General features: G+C 37.4%; 1 protein-coding gene across 1 annotated transcript in view; it reads right to left on the reverse strand.

Annotated features, from left to right (window-relative positions):
- Positions 1 to 6,370: 6,370 nt before the first annotated feature.
- ADAMTS6 (ADAM metallopeptidase with thrombospondin type 1 motif 6) overlaps positions 6,371 to 15,637 on the reverse strand; it is a gene marked incomplete at its 5' end in the record, with an annotated part of 134,084 nt that continues 124,817 nt past the window's right edge. Inside the window, 2 exons of the mRNA XM_064736453.1 lie at positions 6,371 to 9,774; positions 15,046 to 15,202. Of these exons, the coding sequence (XP_064592523.1) occupies positions 9,665 to 9,774; positions 15,046 to 15,202 (267 nt within the window). The remainder of the gene's footprint in view (positions 9,775 to 15,045; positions 15,203 to 15,637) is intronic.

Genomic DNA, 15,637 nt, shown 5'->3' on the forward strand with positions numbered 1-15,637 from the left:
GATGGTTTACTAATTAGCACACAGCTGGAATTGCAGCCTTCCTTTGCCTAGCAAATCACAAAGAGAGCATGGGAAGTTTACCCTGGACTTTCAGAGTTTCCAGCTGGAAGACAATCCCTTGGAATGACCCAGAAGGAAGCAGCATTTTCCTAAGTCAGGTCATTATTTTTATAAAATGGGAGTGAAAGCCTAAAATTTTACAAAATTTGCCTTCACAGAGAAAGATGCCTATCACTTTCTTATAAGTAGCATGAATATTTAATTCTTAATCAGAATGGGGTATTATCCTGTTAGCCCTTGTAATATGTTAAAATATTTGTGTTTTCTAGTGAAAGACTTCAGTTGCATAAATCTAGCTGTTGAGTTTCCTACCTTTCCTTCTTCCCCTTAGAAAGTGATTTTCTCGGTTTTCACAGTAAATAGAGCAGGAAAATATGAAACAAGCAAATCATAAGACTGGAAAAAAAATCTAATAAGATAATGGTAATTCAGAAGTTTGATTTTGGTTTGGTGGTTTATTTCTCACAGACAGTTGCATGATTTTTTCTAAATCCTGGCTCAAGTGTTTTGTGCAGTAGGGCAAATCATTCATCTTCCAGCCCTTTTCAAACTTCTCTGCATTATATCCAGGTAACAATGGGCCATACCTCCAAAACCAGCATGAGCTCAATCAAAACAAAGATAAACATATATTGTTGAATGATACATATGTATAATAAGGAAAACATAATATACATGGTATAATAAGGAAAACAAGCAAAATCAAGCTGAGACTTCACATGCAACCACAAGGCTCTGCTGCACAACTCTGGACACCCTATGCAAGGTCACTGCTTTTGTAATCAAGTTTCTCAAGCCAGACAGAGGAATTATCAAAATTTCAGTCCAAAGTTACCAAAACACGTCACTTCACTCTTTTAAGGACATTCAAGTTTCATTGTTTTGAAGTCTGTAAGTATCATACTCTTAATGAGCAACATACCCCTTGGCAGCCCTTCACTATCTTGATTACCAGCTGGGACTCAACACACCCTGTAAGCATTCGTTCATCAGTTCAGCAGAATTACTCAGGACCCAGTGAGTATCTGGCATTCAAGAATGCAGCTGTCTTTGTGGCAGGCAAATTTACAGACATGATTTTTGCACTGCTACTTTTTGCGCTCATTTGCAGTTCACTCATCTGCTAAATACAGCATGGCCAATTAAAACAGGTTATCCAAAGTGGTATAGAGTTCTGCTCACTGCTGTAACTCACTGAGAGACTCATAGCTTCTTTTGTTGTTAGTATATATAGCATTCAGGAGTTCACCAAAGGGATTAAACTGACCCTATCTCTGCAGGCTCTGCAAGGACTCTCCACTCTCCACCCTGAAGACTGAGCTTCTGCAAGGATCGTCTCTGATCTCAAGGTGTTTCTGCATCTACCCACAAAAGCCATGTTCCTCTCCTCTGCAGGGGTACCTCTGGCTGGGACCTGTGGTCTTGACCTTTTTACCCAACTCTTGCTTCAGGATCCCCTCGCTGAGATGCCCTCAGCTCCTTACGCATCCCCCAGCCCCATCTCATGGCCTCACTCTTTCTTCCTGGTCCCGGCCCCTCCGCCGCTTTTCCAAACTAGCAGCCTCCACATAGCTCCCCAAAAACCACTGCCACTGGTCTTCCACCTCAGCACAAGCCATCCTGTGCCCGTGCAGAGCGCTCTCCCTTCACTGGGGCAGCCCTTCACCTCTCCAACTGAGAGACAGCTGTGGTGAGCTGCAGGCTCTGGGTTTGCAGCCCGGCCCAAGCAGCGCTCCCCAGACTCAGCGCTCCCTGGAGAGAGGCTGAACCACGTTCTCGGCCTCGCCTCAGGGGCCAGCTGCTCACAGGGCAGACTCACCACAGCTCAGAGCTCAGCAGCTCTCCACACCAACATGGTTGACTAGGGATTGCTGGCTGCCATGGCAGAACTGCACATTCCAGCATTCCACACCCACCCTGGCTGCAGTTCGGAACAGCCACAAGCCACAGCTGAGCCCCAAGAGAGGGCTGAGGCACACCTGCTTCTGTAGACCTAGAGGTGGCTGCTGGCCAAATTTGAAAGATGCTCTGGAACCTCGTCCCCAGCAAGAAAGCCAGGTGACAAAAAGGCCTCATTCCATGTGAATCAATTTTATGCAGGGCTGGTCCAAGGCACCTGTGATACCTGATGACACAGCCATCCACTGAGTATCTGTATCTGCTGAGTATATGGCCATGCTGCAGATGAGCAGGCAGCAAGCCTGTGGCACCAGAAACCTGCTTTGCTCATACCAGGGAAAAAAAGGCCGCATAGCAGTTTTCCAGCTAGAGGAGAAGGGAGTGAGGGGACACATCTACAGCCATGAGACCAAGGCCTCAAACCCATAATTCTTAGTCTTCCTCTCATTAAAATTTGTGATCATCGCAACTGCAAGAAGTGAGAAAAAAAAAAGCGTAGCAAATCTGCAAATCCGGGGGAGGGATGCTTCACAGAATGGTGCTTTACTTAGATGGATTATGATAACAGAGTTAAAAAGCCCCAAACCCTCCATGGAAGTAGAATTCAGGTCATTTGTCTTCAGCTTTAAAAACATTTAATCGTGCAGTGAGCAACCAGTGCTCATCCAGCTTGTTAAACCTCACTGAAAATCAAAATGGAATATTCTTACCTTGTGTTTTCTTTTTGAAAAGCTTGTATAGAATGCAGTTTAATTTCTTTTCCTCTTTTAATAATTTAGGCTGTTCTGCACTTTATTTCACAAGGACTCCGAGCAAGTTATAGTTAATTGATACATGTAATTATAGCCATCATACCTTCCCTTCTCTCTAGAAAATCAGTTACAAGCCCTATCCTTGACAAAATGCTTTCGAAGAATAATACATCTGAAGTCAAATGTTATTGCTAATTGACAGGACAGTTTCAACAATGTAACCTTATCTTAGGTAAATAAACTTCCGAGGAAACTTTGAGCCAGAAAGGCCAAATGAGATGTTTGAGATTCATTTTGCTGCTGAAGGTCTTGTTTTGATAGTGCATTTCAATACAAAGACTACATGTGAAAAAGAATCTGAGACTAAAAGAGAGGCTTGGTTCCTTCTCTTTGTATTTGCTCCTAACTCAGTATTTTTCATAATAGGAAAAAAGTTTATTACAGCAGTAGAAAAAAAAAAATTTTACTTGAACTACTGTTTGAAAAAAAATTAATGCATTTCTAGATTTTTTTCTTTAAATTCTGATTTAGATTTTATATTTGTTTTTACACTTCAATAAATAACTCACAAAAACAGCCTAAAATGAACATTTTAACAAAAAACTGCATTAAATTACAGATGTGAAAAATCTCAATAACATTCACATTAAAGTATCTGATCAAAGACAGCAGTACTGTACACCAAATATGACATGCATAGGATGTGTAAAAGCTGTGAGAAAGAGGAGAAACAGCCACCAGGGGAGATGATGGAGGGAAGAGATATCCTGTACCAGTGCGCGGATTCTGAGGAGTGGAGTCTGAGAAATGAAAGAGTGTCCTGGAAATGGATTGTAAACTTTTCAACCACATATTGTCATTCATACACAAGATCCTGCCCCTATTTCTGGTCAATATTCAAAGATGTTAGAAGGCAGTGACCCTACTAAGCACACTGCACTTCTGTAAATTTATTTGCTTAATGAAACATAGTTGACCTCAGAACAAATGCGACAATAATAACTTAAAATGCATTCTCAACTGAAGTTTGTCTTCTGAAATCCCTAGAGTGGGTCTGGATCTTTTCATAGAGATATAACTGGAAGATATTTCCATATGTCCAGAACTGTTATCTCACAGTTAATTTGGAGAGGAAATGTTACTCAGAAACATTACTCAGCATTGCTTCTCAGGGGTGGTAGATTCTATGCAGAAGACTGATCCTCCTTGCAAAAAATAAATAATATTGCAAGATGGGTTTTTCAAACAATGTGAGCGATAATTTTGCTGTAAACACTGCATGAATGTGTGCATTTGTAGACTTTGATGTCAAGGTGGGGTTGGGGAGAAGAATAAACAAGTATACTTGTCTTGATGCAGATGAAGAAATCCAATTTCCAAAATCCACAGCTTATTCCTTATCTGCCAGGCCAAATCTCATCTCTCTGTGTGGTCATAGCAACTGAAGCTTGGAGCACTCACTGGCTGAGTCTTCACTTCCAGCTTCCAAAACACTTCCTTTTCTATCTCAAGCTGTGATCTGATAAATTTATTTCCAACAGGATTACTAACAAAGTGAGATTATGTATTTACTGATCTTGATAGATCTACTCTGAAAAGGCCTTCCTGTTTGTAGAAATTTAAGTTTCCAATCCTTAATGAAGAAATACATGTTATCTATCTATCTAAAATTATCTGATTGCAATAATTTTCTGATGGGCAGCTACATGACATCATAACATAAGCTGTATCCTGTAGCCTGTCCAGCTCAATGAAAATGTCAGTCCCATGCAGAAACAGAAGAAAATAAATGGCATGTGGTGCTTAGGTGGTATGCCAGTTTAAGGGATGCAGTCTCCTTAAATGTACAGCACTCTACATTTTGAGTGGCTCATTTCCCTAAACTGGACCTGTACATCCACTTTATATATTGGGAAATGACCAATTCATTAGTTTTGTAATGAACCTTGTTCCATGGCTGATTGAGCCCTTATAAATTTGTTTGGGATTTTATCCTGATTACTGCATGGAAATGCTCTTACACCATTCTGTCTAGAAGTTACATTGGAGGCACCACACAGAAGCAGTCATCTAACCCTTCCACCTAATTGTTTGTGGTGAAGGGAAGACAGCCAGATAGGGTGTCAATTCTTGCAGAATGATAGCCGCAGCTTAGTAATGGCCTTCTGCAAGACTCTTGGATGGATGACTGACTGCCTCCAGATAAGGCTCACAGGACTCATCCAAAGTCCATTGCAGTAAACCTCCACAAAAGGGGGCCCAGAAGAGCCCTTGGTCTTAGTTCCAAGGAACAATAAAGAAATAATAAAGAAGTCAGGAGAATAAAATGAAAATTTCTTCAGAATTCTGCAGAGGATATGTAAAAATGCTTCTTGTACATCAGAGAGCATCAGATAGAATAGCAAGCATCCTCAAGAAGGAACAGTATAGAAAGGGAAGTCAGGGAAAGGAAAAGGCAGTATCTCAGGTAAAAATAGTGCTAATTTCCTCAAGAAATAAACTGAAAAACTGTAACAGAGAATTAGGATAGTAGAATTGGCCCCAGAATCAAATTCTGGTGAAAAAATGCATTTTAAAAAGACTGGAGGGAATATTTTGTGTCAGGAGCTCTACAGTCACTGTGGGTTATGTCAGATTTAAGGTAGCAGGAGAAAAGGAGGGAGAAATGCTTCTGTTTCAGTGCTCTCAGTCTGTCACTATAATACCAGTGGGGAAAAAAGCAACACTACAAACTGAACAATAATGGGAAATCTATCAGATTATAACTAGTGTGAATGTACGTGAGGAAAGTCAGTATCTTTACAATGACAGAGAAAATTGTCATGAAACTGTGTTATTTACTAAGACTACTCCATCTTTAACTTCTGTTCCAAAGGGCAATAAAATTTTGTGATCAAGCACAGACAGAAATACCTATGTTTTTAAAACAGGCATTTGGTTTATGAATCCTTATTTGTAAATAGAATAACAAAGAATAAACAAAATTAATAAATACCTCATCAATACATTTAAGGTTCTCTGTACTTTCTTTAACATCTTATTCACAAGAATGGAGTGTTTATGTTCATCAAACCAGAAACTAGATTTTAAACCAGAAACAAGAAATATTTCATAGGACTTGATCAGAGATTTCCATAGCGAGTTATTTACACTGCGCCAGGTAAGAAAGAAAGCATCTCTTGGCAACAGTTACCCAAGCACCAAGTCTACTGAAATGACTTTCTTCTTTCTACCTAAAAACACCATGGCTTCAGATAAACTTCAGATAAAACCTTAAAAGCTCAATGCAAGAAGGACATTTTATTGTTATTGACTGGCTGTAAACGAAATAATTCCAAGAAGTACAAAATATTTTTGCTGCCATTAATTTCATTCTTGATCTACATCACTGCTTAGACTAAAATATTACTTAATAATGTACATGACCATATTCTTGATTTTTCCTTTTTGTTCTTTCCTTATTTGCTAATATATGACAAATATTGCTGCTGCCCAGGACAGGATTCTAGCATTACACAGATGTTACTTCAAAGAAGACACCTTATATATATTTTGATGCATCGGATGAAGCAAACATTAAGCATATAGAATTCTAGTAACTGTAAGTCAGGGAAGAGACAACTGTACCATGGGTATCAATCTTAAAAGCTGCACTTTTATTTTACTAAATTATCTATGTTAAAAACAAATCTGTGCCTGGTGTGGAATTTCACTGCATCAAGTGTTACAATATTTTTGTTTTTATTACAAGCAGGAGAATGCATGTAGAACAAGTGTTAAGAAACATGACAATAAATTAGAATATAATTTACAAAAGCAAAAATAATAATAAAGTAACAGTGTACCACATTAATACTGAGTATAAAATAATAAGCAACTAATCACAATAATACAAAGGTAATTTCAGTCTGTATTATTAAGGATATCTATGTGACATTCACTCCTTTATAAAGTTCCTAACAAAATGGACTATTTTGGATGTATACACCTTGAAGGATTAATCTTAGATTTTTATTTCTGTTTTGATCTTTATCAGCTGATAGTATTGCTCAGTGGAAGTACTGGCACCAGGTTTCTGCATCTTGTATTTTACTATTTGATTCTAGGTCTGTTATATTTATAGCCTGCACAAAGACTCCTTTTGTCACTATTTAGGAATATAACACTATTTAGCTTAGATTATATAGATGGCTACAGTGTAGCAGCAGCAATGAACTGTGCTGTTGAAACCAATTATTTTTCTTTGAATTAGGTTTCATATTTCAGTCGTGGTCTGTAGTGTTGCTTAGTTTGCAAATCCATATACATTCTGTGTTTTGTTCCCTTTAACAATACAATTCAACATTGCTCCAGGCAGTTCTTTAAATTCCAACCTCAGTGCTGTTATATTGCAGAGTAAACATCAGAATCCCCGGTGTTCTAGCACCAGTAAGAGAGCAAAATGTGTCTTTGGAAACATTCCTTAAAATCTGCATGTCCTAAGTGAGGTAAAAAAAAAGGGGTTTCTTTTCAATACAGAGAAAACCCTTTTCTCATTAGCTGAAATGACACATTAGCTGATAAAAAAAATCATGCCCTGGAGAAAACTGGACCTTGATATAAAAAGGCCTCATGCTTAGGGAATGTTGTTAACAACCCCTTACCTTCTCATCATACTTCTGATCTAACCAGGGCATGTTAGCACCAAGGTGTTCTGTCAAAAGGATACAGGAAGTCAATTCACTTAACAGACAAGCACTATGTACTGCCCTTAATCTCTATGTGCAACTCCCAAAAATTTGGGATGTTTTTATCGACTGGTGTCAGTTTTAACAGGAGTTGTTTACATGGTGATGAGAGCAACAGATAACAAGCGTATGTGAATACATGCAAGCCAACTGAAAATTAATTCCACTGGTCACAAGTGTACAGAAGTGGAAATACTGGCAAGAGGTAGCAGATGACAGAATTTGATGGTCATGAGTATAGACATGGGGCTACACAAAACCCCCTGACAGATTGTCAATATGTTGGGGGAATTTCATTGTATGAGTCCTCTTAACAGTATCTATCGTTCCATGTTAATTCACATTAGTAAGTAGTGTGCAACATATTTGGTTTGTTATTGGTAAAATACATTGGTACACTTCAATCTCATATTTTGAAATTATTTTTCACTGAAAAGATTACCTTTTTTTTAAAAGTGCTATTTGAATTAGAATTTGTAACACATATTATTGTTCACATAGTTTTAACTGCTTTACAACAAAGGAGTCATAGTTGGACACACAATCACATTCATGAAGGACCTGTTGCAAAATGCAAATGTTCAAGTACAATATATTATTATAAAGAAATACCTACTTTCCTCATCTCCTTGTTGAGACTGTTACTGAAAAGTGAAGGGGAAGAGGAGCATGACAATTAAGTTTTAAATGTTATATTCCTGATTGTGACTTGCCTAAGAAGTTTGGTTTTACTTTTAAAAACACAAAGTATTTGGTGAATATTAAAAATAGGGTAATATGAATGAGTGGAGCGTGGCAGTGAATAGTTAAGGCATCTAGCTTCTAATTTACTGGCATGAGTTTGTTCCAGTCTCATGCTGAAAGCTGTCCCTTGCTTAAATATGGTCCAGCTTCACACAGGTACGTGGCCATTTAGGTGAAGGTGGCCAGAATTCACTACAGCCATCCCTTTTCCAGTGTGCCTTACTCCTGATTGTCCCACAGGCCTCTTGGCTCAAGCACACTTTTGATTTCTCTTTTGAACAGAACCTAGACACCTCCATGAGTCACTTATTCTTTGGTTGCAATCCTTGCCACTCAGATGCAGTCTCCTGAATACAACACTCACATATTCCTTCTCATGAACAGCACCTCTGCTATGGTATCAAAGGAGGGAACATCTGGAACCCATTTTAACTTTCAGCATTGCAAAGGATTGTTGCTATTACACAGTAGGCTTATCTTTTGCATTCAAATTCCTTAGTTTTGGAGAATCAAAACTAACATGTAAACCAGGTCTAGAAGCCTTCTTTGTGGCTGGTGTTGTAAACAAAAGTGAGCTGGAGTCAAAGTGTAAGTCCTAAACAACGTTATGGTAGTAGTGAAGGAACTGGCAACCCAGTCTTCACCACTACAGGGGTCTGCCTCCCCCATGATCCTGAAATATGTTCCTTTCAGCGGAGATCTGTTTCACTTGTGCAATGGTAAGATGGCTATAAACCTGCAGTGAAGATTTCATTTTGTTTCATAGCACACTTGTATTTCATGCACCACTGCAATAACTGTTGCACCTCTTAAAACTAAGTCCCTCATGGTTGTTCTATTTAGTATAGCTTTATATATGGCTCACAGCAGTGTTCAGGAAATATGGATTACTCCAAAGGGAAATAGGTGGAATGAAGGAAAAATACTTTTTTTTCTAAAAAATTTCTGCTCCTTAAATAACATTTCCAAGCTCATTTTATAATTTAAATTGTGGTGCTGTGTCAAGAGATAAAATAGTTAAGATTTTTAAGCTATGACTTAACTTTTTTTTGATTCTTCTTTACTTCCATAGTAAACCAACTCATAAGAACTACATTTTAAACAGTTTTAAATAGAAATTGATTCAGTGTCATTGCTAAGTCCATAATAAAAGTTATTTTAATGGTCCATGGATGTAAACAGACTATTGGATTTAGTCAAAAGAACACAAATGTTCCACAGTAAGCTATTCTATATGTGTTGTGTGAATTTTTCAAATTTGGGATCCCCTCATACTGTGTCCAGCACTTTGGATTAATAAATCCCACTTCACAGAAGTTAAAATAATATTGAAATCCTGTCAGCTGGGGCTGACCAGTGGTTATGTTTTCCACAGGGTAATGCATTTGCAAGGACGTCAATCTTATTCCACTGTGTGGCTCTCTTCGATGGACACTCTTCCACAAAGATAATAACAAGGCACATTCTTCTGCTTCCTGTGGGTCAGTGTCCTTGGCAGGTCTTGCAGCACATCTGTCTGAAGTATGCTCGACTGCAGAACTTGAACTTCAGCACCAGCGGGCAATAGGCCACTTTGTTCACATCTTTGCACTCTAATAATTAAGAACATTAAAGAGAAAAAAGTCAGATATATATAAATTAAAGTACAAAGAAAATCTGATGTTTAACACGCTTCTCATCTATCCATCTATCTTGCTTACTTTGTAACTACTCTTTCTAGTACAGTCTAGTGCATACAATATTGCAAATTTTAAAAGCCATAAAAATATTCGCAAGGCTTTCAGACATTTAGAAGTGCATAGTCTTTGCCTTGGAAGAGCTATCATTTATTGGGATAAGTGGTTACTTTACACAGTTAGAACATGTGAGTCCTTTTTTTTACATTATTTTTAACTTCCTTCTCAGCAGTTATTTTATTCACCCATAAGAGGTTATCATTATGATGATTCACCCTATTTGATACCATGCCTGTGCATTTGTAAGAATCCTTAAAACAGAATGAGCGTTCCGGCTAACAGGGATGGAGAATATTACACAAGTGTTACGAATAATGGTACCAACAGGGTGAGTTCAGTGACCAAACTGAATGGTGGATTGTACTTTAGGCATGGTTCCACACATCCACAATTGATTTTATGCTAGAAGGAAAGCCACTTTTATGCCTGTAGTACACATAAAAGCACTTTCTCAAAGTTGTGTTTTCCTATATGCCGAGGCTTACTGCCTCAGCTGCCCTGTTGTGCCAGCATGCAGCTTTCCCAGCAAGGGAGAACAGAGCTCAATCCCATGGAGGAGGGTTAAATTCTTTTGCATCCCACACAGGTTGCACATAAAGTGACTTTGTGAGTACATTACAGGAGCTGGAATATGCTGTAGTTCTCTTCTGGCTCATTTTTTGCACTTGTAGAAAGAAGGTGGGAATGGGGAATGGAATAGTTTGATCCGTGCTCAGTTCTTATCCTGATACAGCTTGAGAAAGAGTTACATCTGTGAATTCAGTGACACACTCAGGTTCTACAGCTCTTCAGTCTCCATATAATCTCCTAGAACATGATTCTTGCTGTGGAACAGGTTGTTGCAGATAGTGGATTAACACTTGCAAGCATACTGTAGTAGCAAATTGAGTGCAGATGAGAATTTTTAGTATTTGAACCTAGGAAAACATTAATGAGGCTGAATTTCCAGGTCTGTACTGACCAGTATTTCTGATAATATGCATGCTTTTAGCTAAGCAAGAAGTGGTTAGGAAATTATTTAAATTTTCATTTCATTAACACAGACATAGTGCTTTCATTGCAATTCTTTCACTCCATCTAAATGATGTTTGACATACTGCTTTTCTAATTTTTTAATTCTTAATGGAAACATAATTGAGTGACAGGAAAAAAGCCATTGTGAGTAGCTGGTTGAAACAGATATATTTCTCTACCAGCAACCACTCATGGTCACTTTATTTGACTGACTTTCAAAAACTCTTCACAAAAGAGGTTAAGACTCTTCCAGAAACATTTCAGGTACTCATGTTCATGAAGACTGGGAATATAAGAGAGACAGATGGTGAATTATAAATGAGGTGAAAGTCTAAGGTTCACTTCATGTGCACAAGACATAAAAAATTCACTCAATCACAAAAATAACCCTCAAACACTGTGTTTGGTTAAATACAAGTAAAGCCACTAACTCATTTTTTCCTAAAAGCAGGATTTCAAATTATTCTTTTTCATGTTCCTTTTTTGTTATTCTTCCTCTTGAGTAAAACTGGACCCTGTTCAGCTGATGCCATTTGGACAGCAGTGAGAGGATATTCCTGAAGTTTCCCAAAACTTCTGGTTTAGAAATCAGCTTTGAAATAGATAATGGTGGCTGATGAAGTAGCCTATTCTTCATAGGATTGTGGTTGAATGGAGAAGGTTTACCAGAGTTCTTTTTGTTTCTAGTAACAAGTTTTAATGAGTTTCAGTATGCTACATGCAGAAGCTCTGCCTTGCTGAACTTTGTGACTAGATAAGGCGATAGTATGATATTAACTATCATTTTACATTAAAAAAATCACAAAATGTCACTGTGCCTCCAGCTAAAGAAATTGAAAAGATGTATCATATAAAAAACAAGAAAAAATGAAATTACATAAAAATAGACAAAACAAGTTTTCAGGTAAATTTTTACATGGGCTTTAGCAGCATAGATTCAGCAGACATACATGTATTTAAGAGAATAGAAAAATTCTGAATAGGTTTCAAGTGGTGTGGTAGATGATAGTAGTTCACGTCCAGCAGAAAATGCAACATTACCCTCATGAGTGGCAGCCCATCAAAACCACATCTACAATATTATAAATCACCAATGAAAAGTCTGAAAACCCCAGAGGTAAAGCACATGTAAAATATTACAAGATTCAATGTAACTTTCTTCTAGTAATTCTGTATCCCCAAAATTTTGACTCTTATTTTAAGCGAACAACATGTACTTTCCCAAAGAAAAATTTTCCAAGCTTCACCAACATGACCATTATACTGCGGAACAGCTCCAGCTTCCTCAAAACCCTGTATGATTTTACCTTCGGGTAGCAAAATTAAATTGCTAAGAAATTGTTGAACAGGCAGAATAATCTGCAAGCACAGGTGTTTAGCAAACAAAGGGAGTCAGATTTGCTAGGGTTTGAAACAAGAAGAGAGCCCCCCAGATAAGCTGACCCTGCTGCACACCAGCGTGCTGCTGCTGAAGTTGCTTTTGCCCCACCATGGAGCCCAAAGCACGAGGCAGTGCTACGAGGTGGCACAGGAACAAACTCCCTGTGTGTGGGCAGGTATGCTCTGCCGCACACATGCACTCCAAAATGGACAAACCCTTTCTCTGAGACCTGATTCCTTCCTTGAAACCCAAATACTGATAGTCAGATCACATCCCACTGTACCTGCAGAGTGACAGAAGTAAGCACAGAGGCACAGCATGCCCCACTCACAAATATATTCACGACAAAATATCGTAGCTCCAAAATTTCTCACAGAAAATCCTACTTTTCCAAAAATAGTTGTGCTTTTTAGGATTAGTTAGCTCTTGAAATATTTTCATCATCTCCAGGATGGTGAAAAAGATAAGCCTCACTGTTTAAAGGCTGACACTTTACTGAACTAAAAGATGTCAGGGCTTTTTGAAAGCAGAAAATGTGTCAAACCTGCACATTATTCTGCAAATTCTGTTTGTGCTTCTCCTATTCACTATTTAAGAGCAGCTGTAAAATGTATAAATTAGAATAATACTTGTACAAGTATTGAAAAAATACCTTGAAGATAGAATTTTTGCCCAATTTTGGAATAGGGCAACGTTAGTCTTTCACAGTTTGCAACAAAATTCTTCTGAAATGATCAAAGCATTCTAAACTGTTAAATGAATTTTGAGATAAACACCTAAAGCGTGGGACCTAAACAAAAAAGGGATGCTAAGTGGCAATGTGTTGGGAACTGTATCCTTCAGAAGATACTGTACTGTATCTTTTTCCCTTTGGTTCTCCCTAAGTGTGCTAATGAGCCTGGATAGCTGTCAGTAAGGAGTTGGCTTGCACCTGGCTCTCTCAGAGTGCAGGCCAAAGAGCTTACAGCCATCTGGAATACAGTATAAGTGTTTTTCAATATTTTCTATTTGTGGATCCTAAAAATTTTCCAGTGAAGGTGTGGGTCCCTAAAAACATAATTACCAACAGACTCACTGTACATAGCTAGTCTGCACAGTTCTACTGTAGGAAAGTTCAGGCCACCCAGTGTACAGAGATCACACACAGAAAACCCCAACTGCATTCTTCTACAAGAGATTAGCATATTTTCTGATAATATTGACGAATTACTAGTGTAATTACTAAAAATAACAGTATGACCTTGTCATCTAGAAATTAAGAGGAGACTGGAACTTAATCGTGTCCACTGATAAGTAATTTATTACCTTCCTTACTTTAGACTGAAATCAACATCTGTGTTTGGAAATAAAATAACATGTAGCCTGTGAGATTTAAAAGGCAGAAATTTTCCTAGATTGATAGTTATCACTTAAAGATTTCATGAGAGCACTAAACAGAAATAATGCAAACTTTACCAAAAATAGTGAATTTCAGTGTTCATACATTGAAGCATAAGTGTATTTCTGGGACAATTTTAGTATGCTCCCATTTTATCACAGACTTTGCCATCTCTATTTGCCAGACTCTTATAACAATTTTGAATCTATGGCTTGGACATTGATGGATAAAGTAGATACTGAACGACCACCAAATCTGAGTAGACTACAGGACAAACTTGCCATTAAAAAAATTTAAATCAGAGAGTTTGTTCCACATAAATAGGACATTAAACCCCAATGTAGTAGGAGATTTTGTGTAAAAAATACTCAGTTATATACTGCACAGACATGAGTTGTGTTAAAAGCAGCAGTGCTAGCAACCTTGTGGTCATATACTCAAAATTTAGGGAATATAAAAAATTTGGGAATAACTGTTTTAGAATGACTGCTTTTGCTGAGTAATCTCTTGATAGTTTGGAGAATTTTCTATTCCTTCTCCCCTTCCAGACAAAATGAATTGTACTTATCTCATGAGCAACTATTCCCAATTTTATAATCTATGAGGAAACATATTTTTTACTGCCTAGAACTCCAAGTCTACTTTGAAGTCCGCATTTTCTAACCTAGCTTGGCCTAGACCATTTACATGTTCAGATCTGAAGTATTTAATAAATATGAATAAGCTTATTTTCACAATATTATCTCATATATCCACTACCAAAACCACATTCTGATGAAGTTAGTTAATAGTCTGATTAAATTGGACTGTATAATGCAAAAAATACTATAATTATTTTGAGCAGGCATTATAATTAAAAAAAAAAATACAAGTTAGTTAGAAGAAGCTGAAAGGATGTCAAAGTGTAAGAACAGACTTGTTCTTCCAAGAACCATGTAGCACAAAATCTATGGTCCCAGTCTTCAAATGAACAGGGAATTTACTATTTTTTGCCACTACATTGTTGTGTTTAACACTGATTAGGCAGACAGAAGGTCAGTGGATGAAAAGTGCATTATGCTCCCCCTGTATTATGAACATTTCCACTGAACCAATAAAGAGATTAGAAAATCAATGACACAAACAATAGTATTTTTCCATTACTTAGGCTATGTATTTTTTTTTCAAACAAACAATGTGTATTTAGGTTTTCATTGACTTTACCACTGAGCTACAATGACTAAACAGAAAATAATCTTTAAAAAGTTATTCACAGCCTGAGAGATGATGTCATCTAGACTTTTACCAATGCAGCAATGCTGACTATGCCACTTTATTCTTTTCAGAATAAATGATATTAAGATGGCAGACTTACCCTCTGTGTTGGAAATGGGAGTACTGTCACATTTACTTTCACACTGCTGCATTGATGGAGGTCTGAGAGTTTCTGGACACTCACTGGATGCTTGTCCAGTATATGACAGGCACTGTACTGTTCTCATCTGTTGCCCAAGACCACACTGTGCAGAACACTAAAGAAGAAGAAAAAAAATTTAACACCCCGCATCCAAATTTTAAATATAAAATAAAGAGCCAGAAAGCAATCAGAAACACACTACATCCACAAATTTTAAAGAAGACAGACATCTTAAGATGTTTGATTAATAGAGAAAAGAATTATCACATGATTTATGATCTTACAATATATTATTATGTTAATTCATGAATGTTTTATATTCCAGAATTTTTTACAATACATGTGAGTACTCATCTTTCAAAGAAGAGAAAATGCAATGCAATATTGACTCCCTGAAAAGTTCAGATCTGAGATATTAGAATATAATTTACTCAATTTCATGTGTCATACTAAGACTTTAGAATAAAGAAAGAAAAAACAAGGAAAACAAGAATCCAAATCTTCTACAGGACATTTTTTAAGGGAAAAGTAAACGTCTTTCAAACAAATA

This window comes from Zonotrichia leucophrys, chromosome Z (genome assembly GCF_028769735.1).
Source record: "Zonotrichia leucophrys gambelii isolate GWCS_2022_RI chromosome Z, RI_Zleu_2.0, whole genome shotgun sequence".
Taxonomy (NCBI): Eukaryota; Metazoa; Chordata; class Aves; order Passeriformes; family Passerellidae; genus Zonotrichia; species Zonotrichia leucophrys.